Source organism: Haliotis asinina, chromosome 12 (assembly GCF_037392515.1).
Source record: "Haliotis asinina isolate JCU_RB_2024 chromosome 12, JCU_Hal_asi_v2, whole genome shotgun sequence".
Taxonomy (NCBI): Eukaryota; Metazoa; Mollusca; class Gastropoda; order Lepetellida; family Haliotidae; genus Haliotis; species Haliotis asinina.
The window spans coordinates 40,397,920-40,414,152 of NC_090291.1; the positions used below are offsets into that span (position 1 = coordinate 40,397,920).

General features: G+C 38.0%; 1 protein-coding gene across 1 annotated transcript in view; it reads right to left on the minus strand.

The window, feature by feature from the left end:
- Positions 1 to 652: 652 nt before the first annotated feature.
- Positions 653 to 16,233, minus strand: part of LOC137258554 (vesicle-associated membrane protein/synaptobrevin-binding protein-like) — a 46,759-nt gene continuing 31,178 nt past the window's right edge. Inside the window, exons 4-7 of the mRNA XM_067796262.1 lie at positions 8,267 to 8,344; positions 7,546 to 7,617; positions 6,441 to 6,542; positions 653 to 5,563 (exon numbers count right to left, since the gene is read on the minus strand). Coding sequence (XP_067652363.1) covers positions 5,390 to 5,563; positions 6,441 to 6,542; positions 7,546 to 7,617; positions 8,267 to 8,344 — 426 coding nt within the window. The 3' untranslated portion in view covers positions 653 to 5,389. The remainder of the gene's footprint in view (positions 5,564 to 6,440; positions 6,543 to 7,545; positions 7,618 to 8,266; positions 8,345 to 16,233) is intronic.

Below are 16,233 nucleotides of genomic sequence, written 5' to 3' on the forward strand. Positions count from 1 at the left end.
GAGGACATGCCTGTAACTGTTAAGAGTTACATGTAAGCATTTGTGGTCTACCCATCACTTAATCAGAAAGAATCCTTCAATGATTTTCATTTGCCAAACAAGTTTCAAAATACTGTACACATGAAGATCAGTCATGTGAAGATCAGTCTTCAAACATGCTCCATCTGTGATATTCATCTCATTGAATCATATTTCATATACAGTTCACAGGATGGTGTTTACTCAGACATGCCTCACACATTAGTATACTCTGGTCAACATATTCTGATTTCCACTATCCAAACCACAGCAGATCAATTTGTTTAATATTGAAACTACACATGCCTGTCATAGGAAGAGCATCCGGTTGTGAAGGTGCAGGTTAGAACTGATCTTCAGTAACCCATGCTTGTTGTAAGAGGCAACTAACAGGATTGGTGGTTAGGATGGCTTTCTTGGTTGACATCTGTTTCCAGCTGTGTGGATTGATGCTCATGCTGTTGATCACTGCACTATCTGGTCCTGACTCAATAATTAACAGACTATCGCCATACAGCTGGAATATTTCTGAGTGTGGCATAGGTCAACCAACCAACTGAACAACCCAGACTTAATATTGAGACTGTTTCGAGTGGAACATGTATCGACAAAGAAAACAAAACCAACACCCTGATGATCTGGAACGTTCTTTATTCGGTAGAATAAAGTATTGCAAGATGAACTAAAATGCTTAATCAAGATGGTTCCAGTTTTAGCCACATCCTGGACCCAAGTGTCCAAATTAGTGAATAAATTAATACATTTATACAGAATCAACGCTAACTTTTACTGCAAATCAAATTCAGATTTCAGTTAACTGGCAACTGGATGTCAAAGTTAACTGTCAGCTACTTTACCCAAAGTCCAGTGAGTATGTACCACATTAATATGAGCACTCATGGACACCAGAAACCCTGTGTAACCTTAACTGCAATCTTCTACCTCTAAAATGGCACCACAAACAATTGAATATTTGGATTGATTTCACACATAATTCTTTATTTTTATGTGTTTCTTCTGTTGTGTGTCAGAAAATAATTCACACAGAGATTTCAAAGATAACATTTCAGTTTCATGTCCTGTAAATACGTGCACTGAAGAGAAGTTCAATATGCACAGTGTTTAAATGTCCAGTGAGTTAGGAGTGTTTCTCGTAAGTATTTTTTAATTTCTGGACGATTGTGACCCCTCCTCCCCATTAGATTAACTCAGTGATAAGCTTGGTAACGTAAGGTATATTACAACAATGCATTAGTCAAACAATAGGTGCTGTTTGTGGACATAATCAGTAGTTATGATACACTAACAAACACCAACAGCACTAAATTATATACACACCTCACCATGACCAAAACCTCCAACACAGGCAGCAGTAAGCATGTCCTCTTATCTCTCATCATTGGCAGAAGCACCTTACAGGTTTTGGAAATGTGTTACAATCCAGGATCATTTCTTACTCTGTTGCACATACCCAACTCATTACAAAGGGAGGTAACTCATATTGTTGATGAAGGCAGACCTCTATTTAATGGATGCTTAGCAATAAGCACTGTTAATGAGTAGGTTTGAAGAGAATATATAAATAAATCATTACACAGTTATATGAAGTCACAATGTTATTTGTATGCTCATATGTCAAAATGAAAACTTGCCAACTGAGTGACATTAGCAATTTAATATAATTACTTACTTTACAAAAATCCTCAAAAATGCTGACTTTGATATTTTATAACAGAATGTTTAATGGTGAAATTACAAAATTCATGCCCAGATAAGATGACCGTGATCCCCCAGCTTGTGAGTACATAACCACTACTGCCTGTGATAAGTTTGGCGTCTTTCCAGTCAAAGTAGGAAGGACTTACTGCATATCCAAAATGTATATCACAATATTGAATTTCTCTTGCAAACTAAACCACTAGAAACCAAGGCACACATTTCCACTTTGCAACAAAGACAGTATAAGCAAGGTGGCAGGCAGTGTGCTCTCAACTGAAGTTAAATTTAAATCTAAAACTTGATTCAAATAAAATAACCATCTAAAAATGTAGTCAAGAATTATGTCAGTTAACACTGGAAAATAACAAGTAAAATTTAAATATTTCAAAGTCTTTTAATATAATAACCATTACCAAATATTAATTCCAGTTCGTTATTAAAATAGACGTTAATATCCATGCTACTCTAAACTCACAGGTAAAGCTCTTCTCACTGAAACTATTATACAGATAATATTCATAAATATATCCATCCTTTCATTCATTTCTATTTCCACAGATTCCAATATCTCAAACTGGTACATGTAATATCCTGTATGAATTCCCAAGGATGTGACTCATCTGATATATGGTACTTGAGAAGGGGAAATAACTTTGTAAACAAGCTACATAACGATACGGGTTCATCCAATCATATTTATAGGTACTAGTCAGAATTATGATATCTCTGGGGAGAGTGAGTGAGTGAGTGGGTTTATTATAGCTCTTTCAGTAATATTCCAGTCATAAAAAGTAGCTGGTGCCAACATGGGCCTCACAGTATGAACCCATGCGGAAAATCAAACCTAGACTTCAGAATGAAAAGTAAAGCATTAACCAGGGTGTACCAGGCCAAGTTCCACAAATGATCGAAGTTATCACTATTTTAAGCAGCATTTGAAACAACCTGAGACAGGTTATTTTCAACGAGTTGACAGATTCTCAAATTCACCTGCCCGATCAGGTTAAAAGACATAGAGTTTCATCATATTTCAGGATAATAACTCATTATTACTTCACTGGTTAAATTAATGATGTTTTCCAATTGGATGATAAACACCATTGCTTGACAATCCTAAATTGTTTGAGGCAGACAAGTTTTGGGCTGGACTGGCAGGTTTAACCATCATTGAGGTTGAGCTAATTTGTGGGGTTGGGGTTGGTCATACCCTGTTGTACAACAGTCGATTGGAGTAATCCCCCTTTATGAAAAAAGTCCTGGTGCCATAGAAATTGTTCATGTTTTCTCCACAACACTGTGTTGACATAGTTTTAGTAACTGAAGTTACATATTTGTCAGATATCACAACCTTCAATTAGTGGTGATCTGTACTGGCTATATGGGATGTGTTTATAGAAGCAGCTTGTTACTATATATCCTGGGTCAGCAGTTATTGGCATATATAAGAACCTATTTGGGCAAATCAGCACTATATTTCTAGCATTGTGTGGATTGTTTCTGGTGGAAATATAGAATTTAATGTTTCTATTTTCAATAAAGTCCATCCATATGCTTCATCTGAACTAGTTCTTGAGATATTTGAATCCTACATTCTACAGAAACTAGCTTGCAAGAGGTCTCTGTGCCCATCAGCATTAGGAACAAACCCACTTTTCTGGACTTACAGGCTCTACATATCCTGTTGAAACGATTCTCTTTCTTCCTGCATTTTTTGTTTTAGACATGCATCATAAAACATCAATAGCTCTCTGTCAAAGAAGTAACTGCCTTGGTTTATTTCACAATTACAGATAAGTATGATGTGATAACACTTTTGGAAATATTCAGTCGATATCATGGAAGGGGATACGAGAATGAGCTTCACACATTATACCCATGGGCGGTTTCAGGAGTTTGGTATGACAAGAAAATGTTATTGTCTCAGGGACACAATATTTGGCTCGAATCTGAAGAGTTGCATACTTACACCTGTTTCAAGCACCTGACCAAGAGACAAACCAACAATTTTCTGTGTGAAAACTCAAGCCGTTATGTTCCAGACTGATCAACAAAATACACTTAGAATTCGTTTGATCAATGTTTGAGCCAAGTCCACTTAAGGACCAGTTAAGTGTTTAAATGACTAGATATTTATCTAATCCTAACACAGGGTCAATGACAGTTCCAATGCTGATAGTCCAGACCAGGTTCTCATGGAAGCACTAGCACAGTGAAAACAGGAGACAATGCTAGGCACTAGTCACATGTTGACACCCCATTCATACACACTTTACAATCAATGAATGCCACATCAGTTTTGGTAGGACCTTTGAGATGGAATAGTAACCATGAAGTTTAGCAGAGGATACACTATTGTTCATAGCAAGATTCAGCCTGGGTAAAAATCCAGAACTGTTTCCCTAATAATAACAAAACCCATCACACCTGCCATGGTATAAATGTTCATACAGTTTCTTTCACAATGAGTAGTACTGAAATAATTAGAATAATGTATGTTTGGTATAAAAATGATAATGTTTATTTCTGACCTTAATTTCACATCAGAGGAATAAGCCCCATCTTTTTACTCCACTCAAATAAAAGTAATTATCTCAGTGCTACAGGTATTTATTTAGGAATCCAAACTAAATCAGCAGAAATAAAGAAAAACATAATTTTTTTCACAAAAAGGATTTTATTTAAAGTCTGTATTTTCATATATTCAGTTGTATTTCACAGTAAACATAAAACCCTTTTTAGTGTACTGGTACGGTTATCGGTGAAAAGCAAGTCACCTCTGCAAAGCAATATCACTTAAACATGACTTGGTGAACTTCAGAAGTTGAGAATTTTTACTGACAATTGCTTCAGGCTTGAGGTGTGAAATCTGGCCTCAAAGCAGGTTAAATTGTTTCTAGGCAGACCAAAATTTTAAACAAAATATTCCACCAAACTATCAAAGATATATAATTTTCAAATGAAAATTCTCTACACTGTGCTGATGGGAAACAAACAATTGCAAACAGTTTCACAATTCTCAAAACAACCTTCATGCCTATGTACATAAAATCATTCCCGCAGATTTGTCTGAACACTAATTCAAATTTGGGAGAAAAAAATCATAAAGACTCAGAGATGTTACATGACAAAAAAAAAAGAAAAAGAAAAAAAAAAAAAGAGATAATAATCAGTAGGTCAAATTGCAGCAATTGGGAGCCTTAAATGATTAAATGATCTAAATTGGCCACAAATTTACTGGGAACCAGCACATGTCTATCGACACAGCACGTCAACACTGATCATGGGAAAAACATAATTACACAGTAAGCAAGGAAATATACAAGCAACCAGTTACTCAAAGAACTGGCGGAAATCTACAACATTTCAATGCCTTTACATTCTCACAAATAGAACCTTAGTTTTGCATTATTTATTCCGTCAGTGCAACAATGAATCACGTCCTGTACCTTCCCTCACCCTGGAGACGGTCTATTATCTTGCTGGCATATCTTGGCAATGGTTCTTTCCACCAAATGCCTACTCTAGTGGTACACTCAAACTCCTGGCAAACAAGCAGACCGGATTGTCTCCCCTTGAAAACTGAATACAGGTTATCTCCCTTGAAACTGAATAGGGTTTGTTAAAAGTTTCTTGTTTTGTTTGTTTGATAAGATTAGAGGATAAATTTGCCAATAATGAAGCCTAGTATTACAGCTGCAATGATGTATACGACTGGGGGGAGAGCCATGGCAGGGTTGGCCTGTGTTGACATCGACGAGGACGTGGATGTGGGTGTGGAGGATACAGTGTCTTTTATTGCCACTTTCCGCAGACGGACGCCCTCATCCTGTAAGAAAACAACAAGGCTGAATGACAAGGCTGTAATTTACTTCACTCTTGATTCCAAGCATACAAAATGCTTGCCAGCAGCTTGACATGAACTGTCAAGTTTGTCCTTTCAGAAACCATCAGCAACTCATGCTTGTCAAAGCTTAGACATTGGAAGATCACTGCAGTGCTTGTTATCATATTCCAGATATGTAGGATAAGGCTCCTTATGTCAATCACTGGACAGTCTGCTCCTGACTTGATTATTTGAGGACCACCTCCAGTTGAAATATTGTGAGAGTGACATGAAACAATTGATTTATTTTAGTATCTGCATGAGACAATCTAGCAACTGACATCAGGAGCATCAGTCTACAAAACTGAAACACGATAAAATCACATCAACAACCTGTCCAAAAACCTGGTCCTGGTAGCTGTCGATCTGGGTCGAAACTTCACAAAACTACCATAATGCTACAACTGTCTTAAGTCATATACCATAACACTGCTTGAGGATAACCATAGTCTTATAATTGCTTTGGGAAAAGGGAACGAAGATCTTTCCCGATTTTCATGGAGTTGTGAACCAGTGAGTGACGGAGTGAGCATCATCTTATATTAAGCTGTTGATAACAACAGACACTTGACTACTGTAGCACAAACCTATCCACACTCAAACCCATCAGATCCCATCTTCATCACCATCTACAGACTAAGCTGACAATGACAGAGACTTGACTACATCCACACCCACAGTCACCTGACCAAATGTTTATGCCCTGAGATTGACCAGGCTGGTGCCCAACCCGCTGTACATGATCATTATCACAGATGTTTTTGCATAATCAAGACTGATTTATTTGAAGAAGAGGACATTGGGAACTGACTGCTCTTACTTTTAGTCTGTTGTTCTCGTCCCTAAGTTGTCTGATCTCATCCTGCATCCTGTAAGACTCTTCAACTGCCTTCTTCAGTTCGGGATCCGCGTAACTGCTGACCTGTAACACATTGTAAGGGGTACAGCACACATACAAAGCATACACCACCTGGACAGGCAGCTGTCTTTACTCTACCTGCTCTATCACAGCTTCATAACTTTGTTTGTCATCTTACATTAAAGTCTGCATACGAGTGACTGATAACATAAGGTATGTTGCAACATCAAATCCCCAAACTATTATATAATAAGCATTGTTTTGACTTAGTAAAAGTCTTCTTCGAAAAAATTAACACCACTGGCTCATCAATTCTTCTGCAAATCACATATATTTGTAAAACGTTCTACCCTACATCAAAGAGCAAACACCCAATTTTTTTCTCTAAGGCCAGAAGAATTTTATCTTTCGTTCTACGGATTTCTGTCCTCAGAAAACCTAAAAGCTGCAGGGAAAACAAAAATATTAAAATCACCAGTCAAAGTAATATTTGTTCAAAATACTAAAAGTATTTTACTTTTGGCAATTAATAAAGTGTATATGGGGCAAAATCAAATTTTCTTGACATTGCTTTTGGCCAATACAAACATTAGGATTTTTTTTTGAGCTGACAAAATTAACTTTCTTTTTCTTAAAAAAGTACAACTAGCGGATCCGTAAAACAAGAAATAAAACTGATATGGCCAAACAATAAATCATATTCTTGGTTAGTTAAAATGTAAAATAGTTTTCTAACTCAAATTATGTCAACAAAAAGATATATACATAATGCAAAATAATCCCTGTGTGAATGCAGAGTGTTCATGTTTAAAGAGAATAAAGGCAGCTGTTGTTTCATTAGTGAAATTTGGATATTGTATATTCTACACACAGACTGCTTTCATAATGTCATTCCATTTAGATATACACTACTTTTAACATGGTTACACAAAGTAAAGCTCAATTTGGACATTAGTCATCACAATTCAAATTGATTCGTGTTAAATATACAATAGTCGCTTTATGTTGATTACTAAGTACCAAACTCCCCCCCCACCCCACCCCCCACTTCAAGCGGAATACTTACCGCTGGCTTAGTCGCTTGTGTCTCCAGGGGACGCACAATCTTCGGCTTTTCTTCCACATCGGCAGCATTTGACTGCAACAGGAGGGTGATAGCTCCCATCAGAGGATTGACTGAACGAGTTTTTTTTATTACCTCAGATATAATTCTACTAAAATTACACCACCACATTCAAGGCCTTTCAAGGTGAAAATAACACTGTTCAAGTTCAAGAAAAAATGTGTAGTTTCACTCAAATTTTTCAAGACATTCTAAGATTATTTAAGTGCATACCTATTGTAACTATGAGGTGAACTCTACCCGTTTTTTTTCCTTCTGAGTAAAACTCTAACTGCCAGGCTACCCAACCAGCTTTATTGCAATTTTTCAATAGCAGTGCTTTGGGTATATGGTATTCTTAACACATAACACTATCAACAATTAGCATTATAATAAATACACCCCATGCAGCATGGAAGACAGGAAGTTATGACAAAAGGGACCATACCTTGATAAATCTATTTAAGGCTGAAGGGAGAATACATTTATAGAAAATGTACCAGGCACTTTCTTAAACTTCTGCTCTGCACCCAGTGCATATTAAAGACTCAGCACTTATTAGAGACCCAGAGCTTATTAAAGGAAACGTGGTGTGCCTTATTCCATATTCTTTAAATTGTGGGTATGGATCTGATAAAAAGTATCCCAAACCAAAATGGCTTTGAGATAAGACTGAACTACTCACCTGCTGTGCTGACTCTGGCATATCAAACACACACTTCAGCTTTGAGTCCATCAAGTTCTCTGGTGTCACGTCCTTCCACTGGAACAAAAACAACACAGAATTAACATCAGTGACAGGTCTCTACACATTTATATACATCCCAAACAGGTTTCCACCTCACAGTCAGTCAGTGTAACACTGGTAACACTTAGTAATAGTCCAGAGAGCACGATAAAATACAAACAATGGCATTGCCAGTTGAGCCTGCCAACCATGATAAATACTATTCCTACCACTTCATATAACAAGGAACATGTAAAGAAAAGACATCAAGCTTCCATTAACAAAGGATATAGTTTACATCAGGAGTGGTTGCATTTTTCTCACAAGTTTCAAACACCAAGAAAAGTCTGTACTCAAGACAATAAGCACATAAGGAACTTAAAAATCTCCCTTCCTGACATTTGTCCCAGGTGATTGTTTAAGTGTTAATGCTTAACAAGGCTGTTCCCACCTCTGGATGGGTGTGATACTTTGACTGCAGCAGCACTAAGGTGCCTCCGTCATCATGTGGGCCTATTTTCTGTGCGTAGGTGGATACACATGGCTTCCATAAGGGATCGTTTCTTTCACATTAACAAGGAGGATAGATGAAACCCTCAAGTTTATAAGCTGTCTAAATGCACTGATTTCTTTAGCTAAGCTCTTATGGGTTTGGGCCTGTACCAGTTGACTATATAGAATTATTTTCATGATTTTTCCATGTTCCTGTACACGCTATCTGTGTATCATTGTACCGTATTTTAGACTTGATCATCATTAAAACGAGTGATTACTAAAGTTTAGTCTGCAATATCCAGTGTTCACGAATGGTGTTTCAAAGAAACAGGAGATTGGGTCCTGTAAGTTTCAGATGTCTGTCTGACCCACTGAAAATTCACAGGACCCACAGAATAAAGTTAAACAGACATTTCAGATTTAACATTTCTCATAATTGGCATTGAAATTATTAACATTATATAATGACAAACATTACAAACATGAATATATAAACAGTGAACATGTGTCACATGCCACAAATAACAACTTCAGACAAAGTTATTGTGATATATTCAATCAGACACTGGGGCCAGCAGGGTGGGGACTTCTGTCTGACAGTTGGCAAATCTGCCGAATTTGTCAGAGGGTCAGACACAATTTATGAACACTGAATATCCATGTAATGTCAAAGTTTAGTATCACACAGAATGAGAATCCATGCATTCAGGGCACAATGACATAATCGTATCATCTGATCTTCTATAGTTGGCTTAACAAACTTGTGGCAGCCCTCCCAGTATCACAAAGGTGACACCTCTATGGTTCATGCCATGAGCATATTCCAGCACAGCAACTGTAACCAGGCAGTTCTAAGTTGGCAACTTTAACAACTAGCATTGGAATTAAGGACACATTCTCACCTAGAATTATCAGTTGTTGACACCATGAGTCCATTAGGAAGCATCACATACTAAGTCAATGATTTTCATTAGTCAGTTCCAACAAGAAGCATTTTTTGTAGTAAGGACATATTCTAATCTAGAATCACCAAGTGGTTGAAGCCATGAGCCGATGGCACTTTATCTTACCTCACACATGAATGTCGCTTTCTGATTGGTTAAGCACCCTTGTAGTTTTTTCCAATGTACCACGCTAACAGACGATGTATTTTTTTACAATGTACACCACTGGGAATGCCGAACTCATGGTAGTACTTCTTTATCTCGAATAACATCGAATCATGCATGATGCATGGAAATTACCAATGTTTTGCGATTGAAAGTGAATGGAAGGGAGATAACTCTGTTTTCCTTGTGTCGTCTGCACAATGGCGATGAAACGATTTGCCTCACATTCAAAAGAAGATATTTCAAACAGTTCAAAAATATAATTCAGGTGTTCGTTAAGATAAATACGTTGTTCAATGGTCCCTTGGGGTCCATGGGCTCATGGACCCTCATGGTTGGTTTATGTTCCATAGCCTGTGTACAAACCTCAAGGGCACATGAGCCCATGGACCCCTTGTGACCAGTGAACAACTTATAATGTAACCATTTTAACACCTGATCTTTAAAGAGAACAGGAACAGGAAACCTATGCTGTTGCTTATGTAAAACAACTACAAAACAAGCCATAGATCAAAATTATTTTGGCGACCCATACTGATGCGTGGTTCTCACTGTATCTTGCTTCTATAAATGCTTCCGCTCACACAAGGAACATGCACTCTGGCACCTGTTCACTCACAAAATGGTCAGTCATTTGGTCTGGAATCTGAATGATCCAGCATCTGTTGCTAATTCTTGATAAAATATATCATGAAATAGCTTGTGAGATGTGTTTAAAGCAATGATTCATTTAAGAATAAGGAGCATGACATTTTTTAACAATATTTTGTTGCAGTTTGATGAAACTTGGCATATCAACATAAGAATTCAATGCCAGGTGTATAGCATATGTACACAAGGTGGACTGTCTGTACCTGTGGATCATCTGAAGGATGCTCCAATACCATCAACACACCTAAAAATATCTGACTATGATATTAGCAATTTTAGTGGGATCTAATTCAAATAATCTGTCTTTTGAAGGATTCTTATGTCCATGAATTTAAATGTGGCAATGGAAAGGTATTAGGCTTCATTTCCTGATTCCGTAGGGTAGCAGACATTACATACATAATGAAATGAAACCAGTGCTAGAGTTATTCTATTGTTAGACTGAGGGCGTGGCCTCGCAGCTTCGGTTGCCAGCTTGAAAGGTTAGCCAAACACCTTGTCTACCTCAGTGCCAGAGCTATTGACTCAGGAGGCCATTTGAGTTCTCTCCCTTTACACTGTCTGCACCAAGGTGTCCCAAGACACCTTGGTGTTATGGACCACTTCAAGCAAGCCAGCAACAGTAAATGAATTCAATTAAAGATATTATCAATGCCGTTTTTCTGCCATGAAGTTTGCTCTTGCTCCCTCTACTTCAAACATAAAAAAACTCAAAGTTTTTCATTCAGGAAAATTGGCAGATCTCATGGGTAAAACAAGTGAATTTCAGAATCGTCTCTTGTCTGAGCAGGGTATACCATCCTGGATGATGATAACGAAATACAAAAAGTATTATAATCCTGGGTGTTGACAGCTGAATACAGCAGGCTATACCACTCCTGGATGTTGATCATTGAATACAATAGGTTATATGATCTTGGATGTTGATGGTTGAATACAGCAGTTTATACCATCCCAGATGTTGACAGCTGAATACAGCAGGCTATACCACTCCTGGATGTTGATCGTTGAATACAATAGGTTATATGATCTTGGATGTTGATGGTTGAATACAGCAGTTTATACTATCCCAGATGTTGTCAGCTGAATACAGCAGGCTGTACCACTCCTGGATGTTGATCGTTGAATACAATAGGTTATATGATCTTGGATGTTGATCGTTGAATACAATAGGTTATATGATCTTGGATGTTGATGGTTGAATACAATAGGTTATATGATCTTGGATGTTGATGGTTGAATACAATAGGTTATATGATCTTGGATGTTGATCGTTGAATACAATAGGTTATATGATCTTGGATGTTGATCGTTGAATACAATAGGTTATATGATCTTGGATGTTGATCGTTGAATACAATAGGTTATATGATCTTGGATGTTGATGGTTGAATACAGCAGTTTATACCATCCCAGATGTTGTCAGCTGAATACAGCAGGCTGTACCACTCCTGGATGTTGATCGTTGAATACAATAGGTTATATGATCTTGGATGTTGATGGTTGAATACAGCAGTTTATACCATCCCAGATGTTGTCAGCTGAATACAGCAGGCTATACCACTCCTGGATGTTGATCATTGAATACAATAGGTTATATGATCTTGGATGTTGATGGTTGAATACAGCAGTTTATACCATCCCAGATGTTGTCAGCTGAATACAGCAGGCTGTACCACTCCTGGATGTTGATCGTTGAATACAATAGGTTATATGATCTTGGATGTTGATGGTTGAATACAGCAGTTTATACCATCCCAGATGTTGTCAGCTGAATACAGCAGGCTGTACCACTCCTGCATGTTGATCATTGAATACAATAGGTTATATGATCTTGGATGTTGATGGTTGAATACAGCAGTTTATACCATCCCAGATGTTGACAGCTGAATACAGCAGGCTATACCACTCCTGGATGTTGATCGTTGAATACAATAGGTTATATGATCTTGGATGTTGATGGTTGAATACAGCAGTTTATACTATCCCAGATGTTGACAGCTGAATACAGCAGGCTATACCACTCCTGGATGTTGATCGTTGAATACAATAGGTTATATGATCTTGGATGTTGATGGTTGAATACAGCAGTTTATACCACCGAGCATGTTCAAAGCTGAATACAGCAGGCTATACCACCCCGGATGGTGACAGCAGAATATAACAGGTTATACCACCCTTGATGTTGATAGCTGAATAGAGCAGGTTGTACCATCCTGGATGTTGACAGCTGAATACAGTAGGCCATACCACCCTGGACGTTGATAACTGAATACAACAGGTTATACCATCCTGGATGTTGACAGCTGAATACAGCAGATTATATCATCCTTTATGTTGACATCCTGTTTCTAAGTACTAGAATCTGTACTTCACTGAGTATACATAACCCCCAGAATAATGCATGCTAAATTTTACCACTTTCTAACTGGTCTTGTGATTTCATAACAATTACACCATTGCATTTGCACTGATAAAGTCTTCTGGCATTGCTACATATGAAATTCATCAGCATAAATGAGAAATTACCAATTCAGAAAACAATCCGAAAGATTAGATCAAAGATGCAATGTAAAATGAAACCTAATAAATGTCAATATTTTGCAATGTTACACCACTGAAAATACTGGGGGAAAGCTACCATCGCCAAGTTAATATCAATCATATCATGTAGTTGATCGGTCAGCAAAGTTCAGTAAGTCCTCGCGACAAACAGCTCTCACTTTCACCACAAACTTGGTAGATCTATTTCACAGTAGTAACAGATGCCACGTATACTATGACATTCAGCTATTCTGCATATCCAGGCAACAGCTAAAATTACCACAAGTTCAAAGATTAGGTAGATCAATACCTGCCTCAGCCGCCCATCTGTTGGTGCTAGCGTTTGTAGCTACTTAATGATGGAATTACTATGTAAGCCTTAATGGAGAGGTAATCTTCCACTGAGGCCCCTGTGATGTCAACAGTACACTTCAAAATCTTCATACAATAGTTATAGTCACTGCATATGCTACCAAACATTAAAACTCATCAACCTGTGCCCACTGAACTTCTTCCAAAACTGCACGATTAAACCCAATAAATCCAACAAAATCTAAATTTGTACAGAATTTCTAAAAATACTGACTTTTTTCAAGAAGGGCATAATTCATAACAGCATTCAGTGATGTGTAATGTATTTTTAACCTGTCAGTGATGATCACAGCTAGACTTGGGAACAAGCTTATAAAATCTGTAAGTAATGCATCTGCTCTGTAACCACGATTAACCTGAGAAATTACTTTCTCCAAAATATTACAATAATAATGAAAATATATTTTACTTTGATGTCATTTTGTGGGTCTTAGTGCAGTTCTTGATTAACCAGACCTGTTTAACCTCTTGGTGGTGATACTGACAAAAATCAGGACATAACATATCAAAATACCAAATGCTGCAAATAGCTGACAATGCTTTCGGTTTATCTGAAGATCATGTTCAATTACCAGAATTTATACTACACTACGAGCACGTCAAGAAAATTCATGTTCATGTTCTGAGGTAAATATAAGCAACAGGTCCAGGCAGAACACTGAGTTTTCCTCTTCTCCATTGTGTTTGTCTGTACCATGTTACAGGAGAATGTTCTTGAATATTCTGGGCAAATTGCTTCAACTGTTCTCTTTCATAGGTCATACATCCAATCCCACAAAACTGTCGCCCTAAGCAATCTCTGTGCTGCCCAGATCATATGCACCACTTCTGAATGTTGTGATTAAATTTTTCCACGATACAGACAAGAATGCTTGAATCTGACACCCTGCAATGTGATGTCACAACGGTCAAATCTGCAGCCATATTAACACATGGCACCATATTTTAGCATGTATTACATAGGTTCCAGACAGCAACTCTCAGAGACCATGATGTACCATTGTTAGTAAAGTGATACTTCTGCCACGACTGTCTAAATCACCAGGCCATCAAGTCAATAATGTTTTAGAAATTAAAGAAAACATGCTGACCACCATCTGACCAATGACAATTTCACAATCAATGCCATTCAGCGATGCTTTGCAAAACATCATGGAAACATGCATCTTGACAAATGATTGACTACTGCTGGCAAAAAGGAACAATCTCTAAGCTCAACATGAATTGTTCTGGAGCAGTTAGCAACCAGTTAGCTAGCAGTTGGCAAGCAAACAGCATTTCATGGGAACTGCATTGTGCATAATTATTGCTTATACAGTAGGTGTCATACAAAACATGGGACCACGCTCTACAATCAAATTGTGTGATAACAAATGCTCGTGAAGGAAGGCCAAGCACAGGGCACCATCGGGGACCCTTAGTAATTTCAAGGTGTGTCACTTAAAGATTAATTGTGGCACTGGCCCAAAAGGTGTGGCTTAGAATGAACCCATGGCCCAACTATAAACAGCAACTTGACCATGAGCTTACATGGTATGTGCATCATGCATTATGAATGCATGTATTGACCATCAATCCATGCCAGTCTGACCAGTCGCCATGGCAGTGAACCAATCCTGCTATTTTCATCACGCTGCCTCTGCCAGTTTCACCAGCTGTTTCCGTTTATATCAACAGCACCACAATACTGGCAATATACAAGTTGAGTCAACTGTATAGGCAGTTGACATCAATCAGGGCTGGATTTAGTGCTTGTTATTTGCACTACTGCAACCAAATATTACAAAATGCAATATAGTTATTAGTCTATCTTGCATCAGGTACAAGTCAATTATTGAGTGAGTGAGAAATATTTTATGCCACCTTTAGCAATATTTCAGAAATGTTAGAGCAAGTGCACCAGACATGGGCTTCATGTATTGTACCAATCTGGGGAATTGAACCCAGGTCTTCAGCATTCCGAGCAAACACTTGAAGCACTAGGCTATCCCATCATACCATTCATCAATAGTGAGTGAGTGAATTAGTTTAGTGTTTCTTTGAACACAACAAAACAACACCTGGAAAGAAAGCTTTTTCGATTTTGTCACATTCAGCAATATCCATCCTCGATATCTCCAGGGTATACGTTCCGATAAGTCTCCACTATACCCTGGAGGCATCTACAGGTCGGCCCGATAATTTTATTACCTCCCTTTGCTGGCTCCACATTCCCACAGTAGCCAATCAGCTAGGCCGCCGTTATAACCAAGCTTGTCAGTGTCAACAAAGGCAGCAGTCTAAACTGAGAAGGTTTGCTCGCCATGTGACTCACAATTTAGGGAAATCATACAGACAAATTTATAGGTCTGAAACTTTTTAAATATATATGCAAGAACCCCATCTACCTCTTTCAGAGAACCTCTGCATGGTTTGTTTGCCAAGTTTAATCGGTCAGATAATTTAAAAAGCGAGAGTGAGTTGTGATTGGTTCGCTCAACTTCCCAGCGTAGATACCTGATTGGATAAAAAGCCAGTCAAGGGAGGTAATAAATTTATCGGGCAGAGCCGTAGATGCATCCAGGGTATAGTGGAGACTTTTCGGAACGTATACCCTGGAGACATTGAGGATGAGCAATATCATGATAGGGGATGACTAGAAATAAAACTTGGATCATCCTTAACCATTTAACCACTGGGCTACCATCACCTTAACTTTCTGCAAACATTGCTATCCACTACACAAAGGAGGCTATGTTCAGTTTTGACAGATGT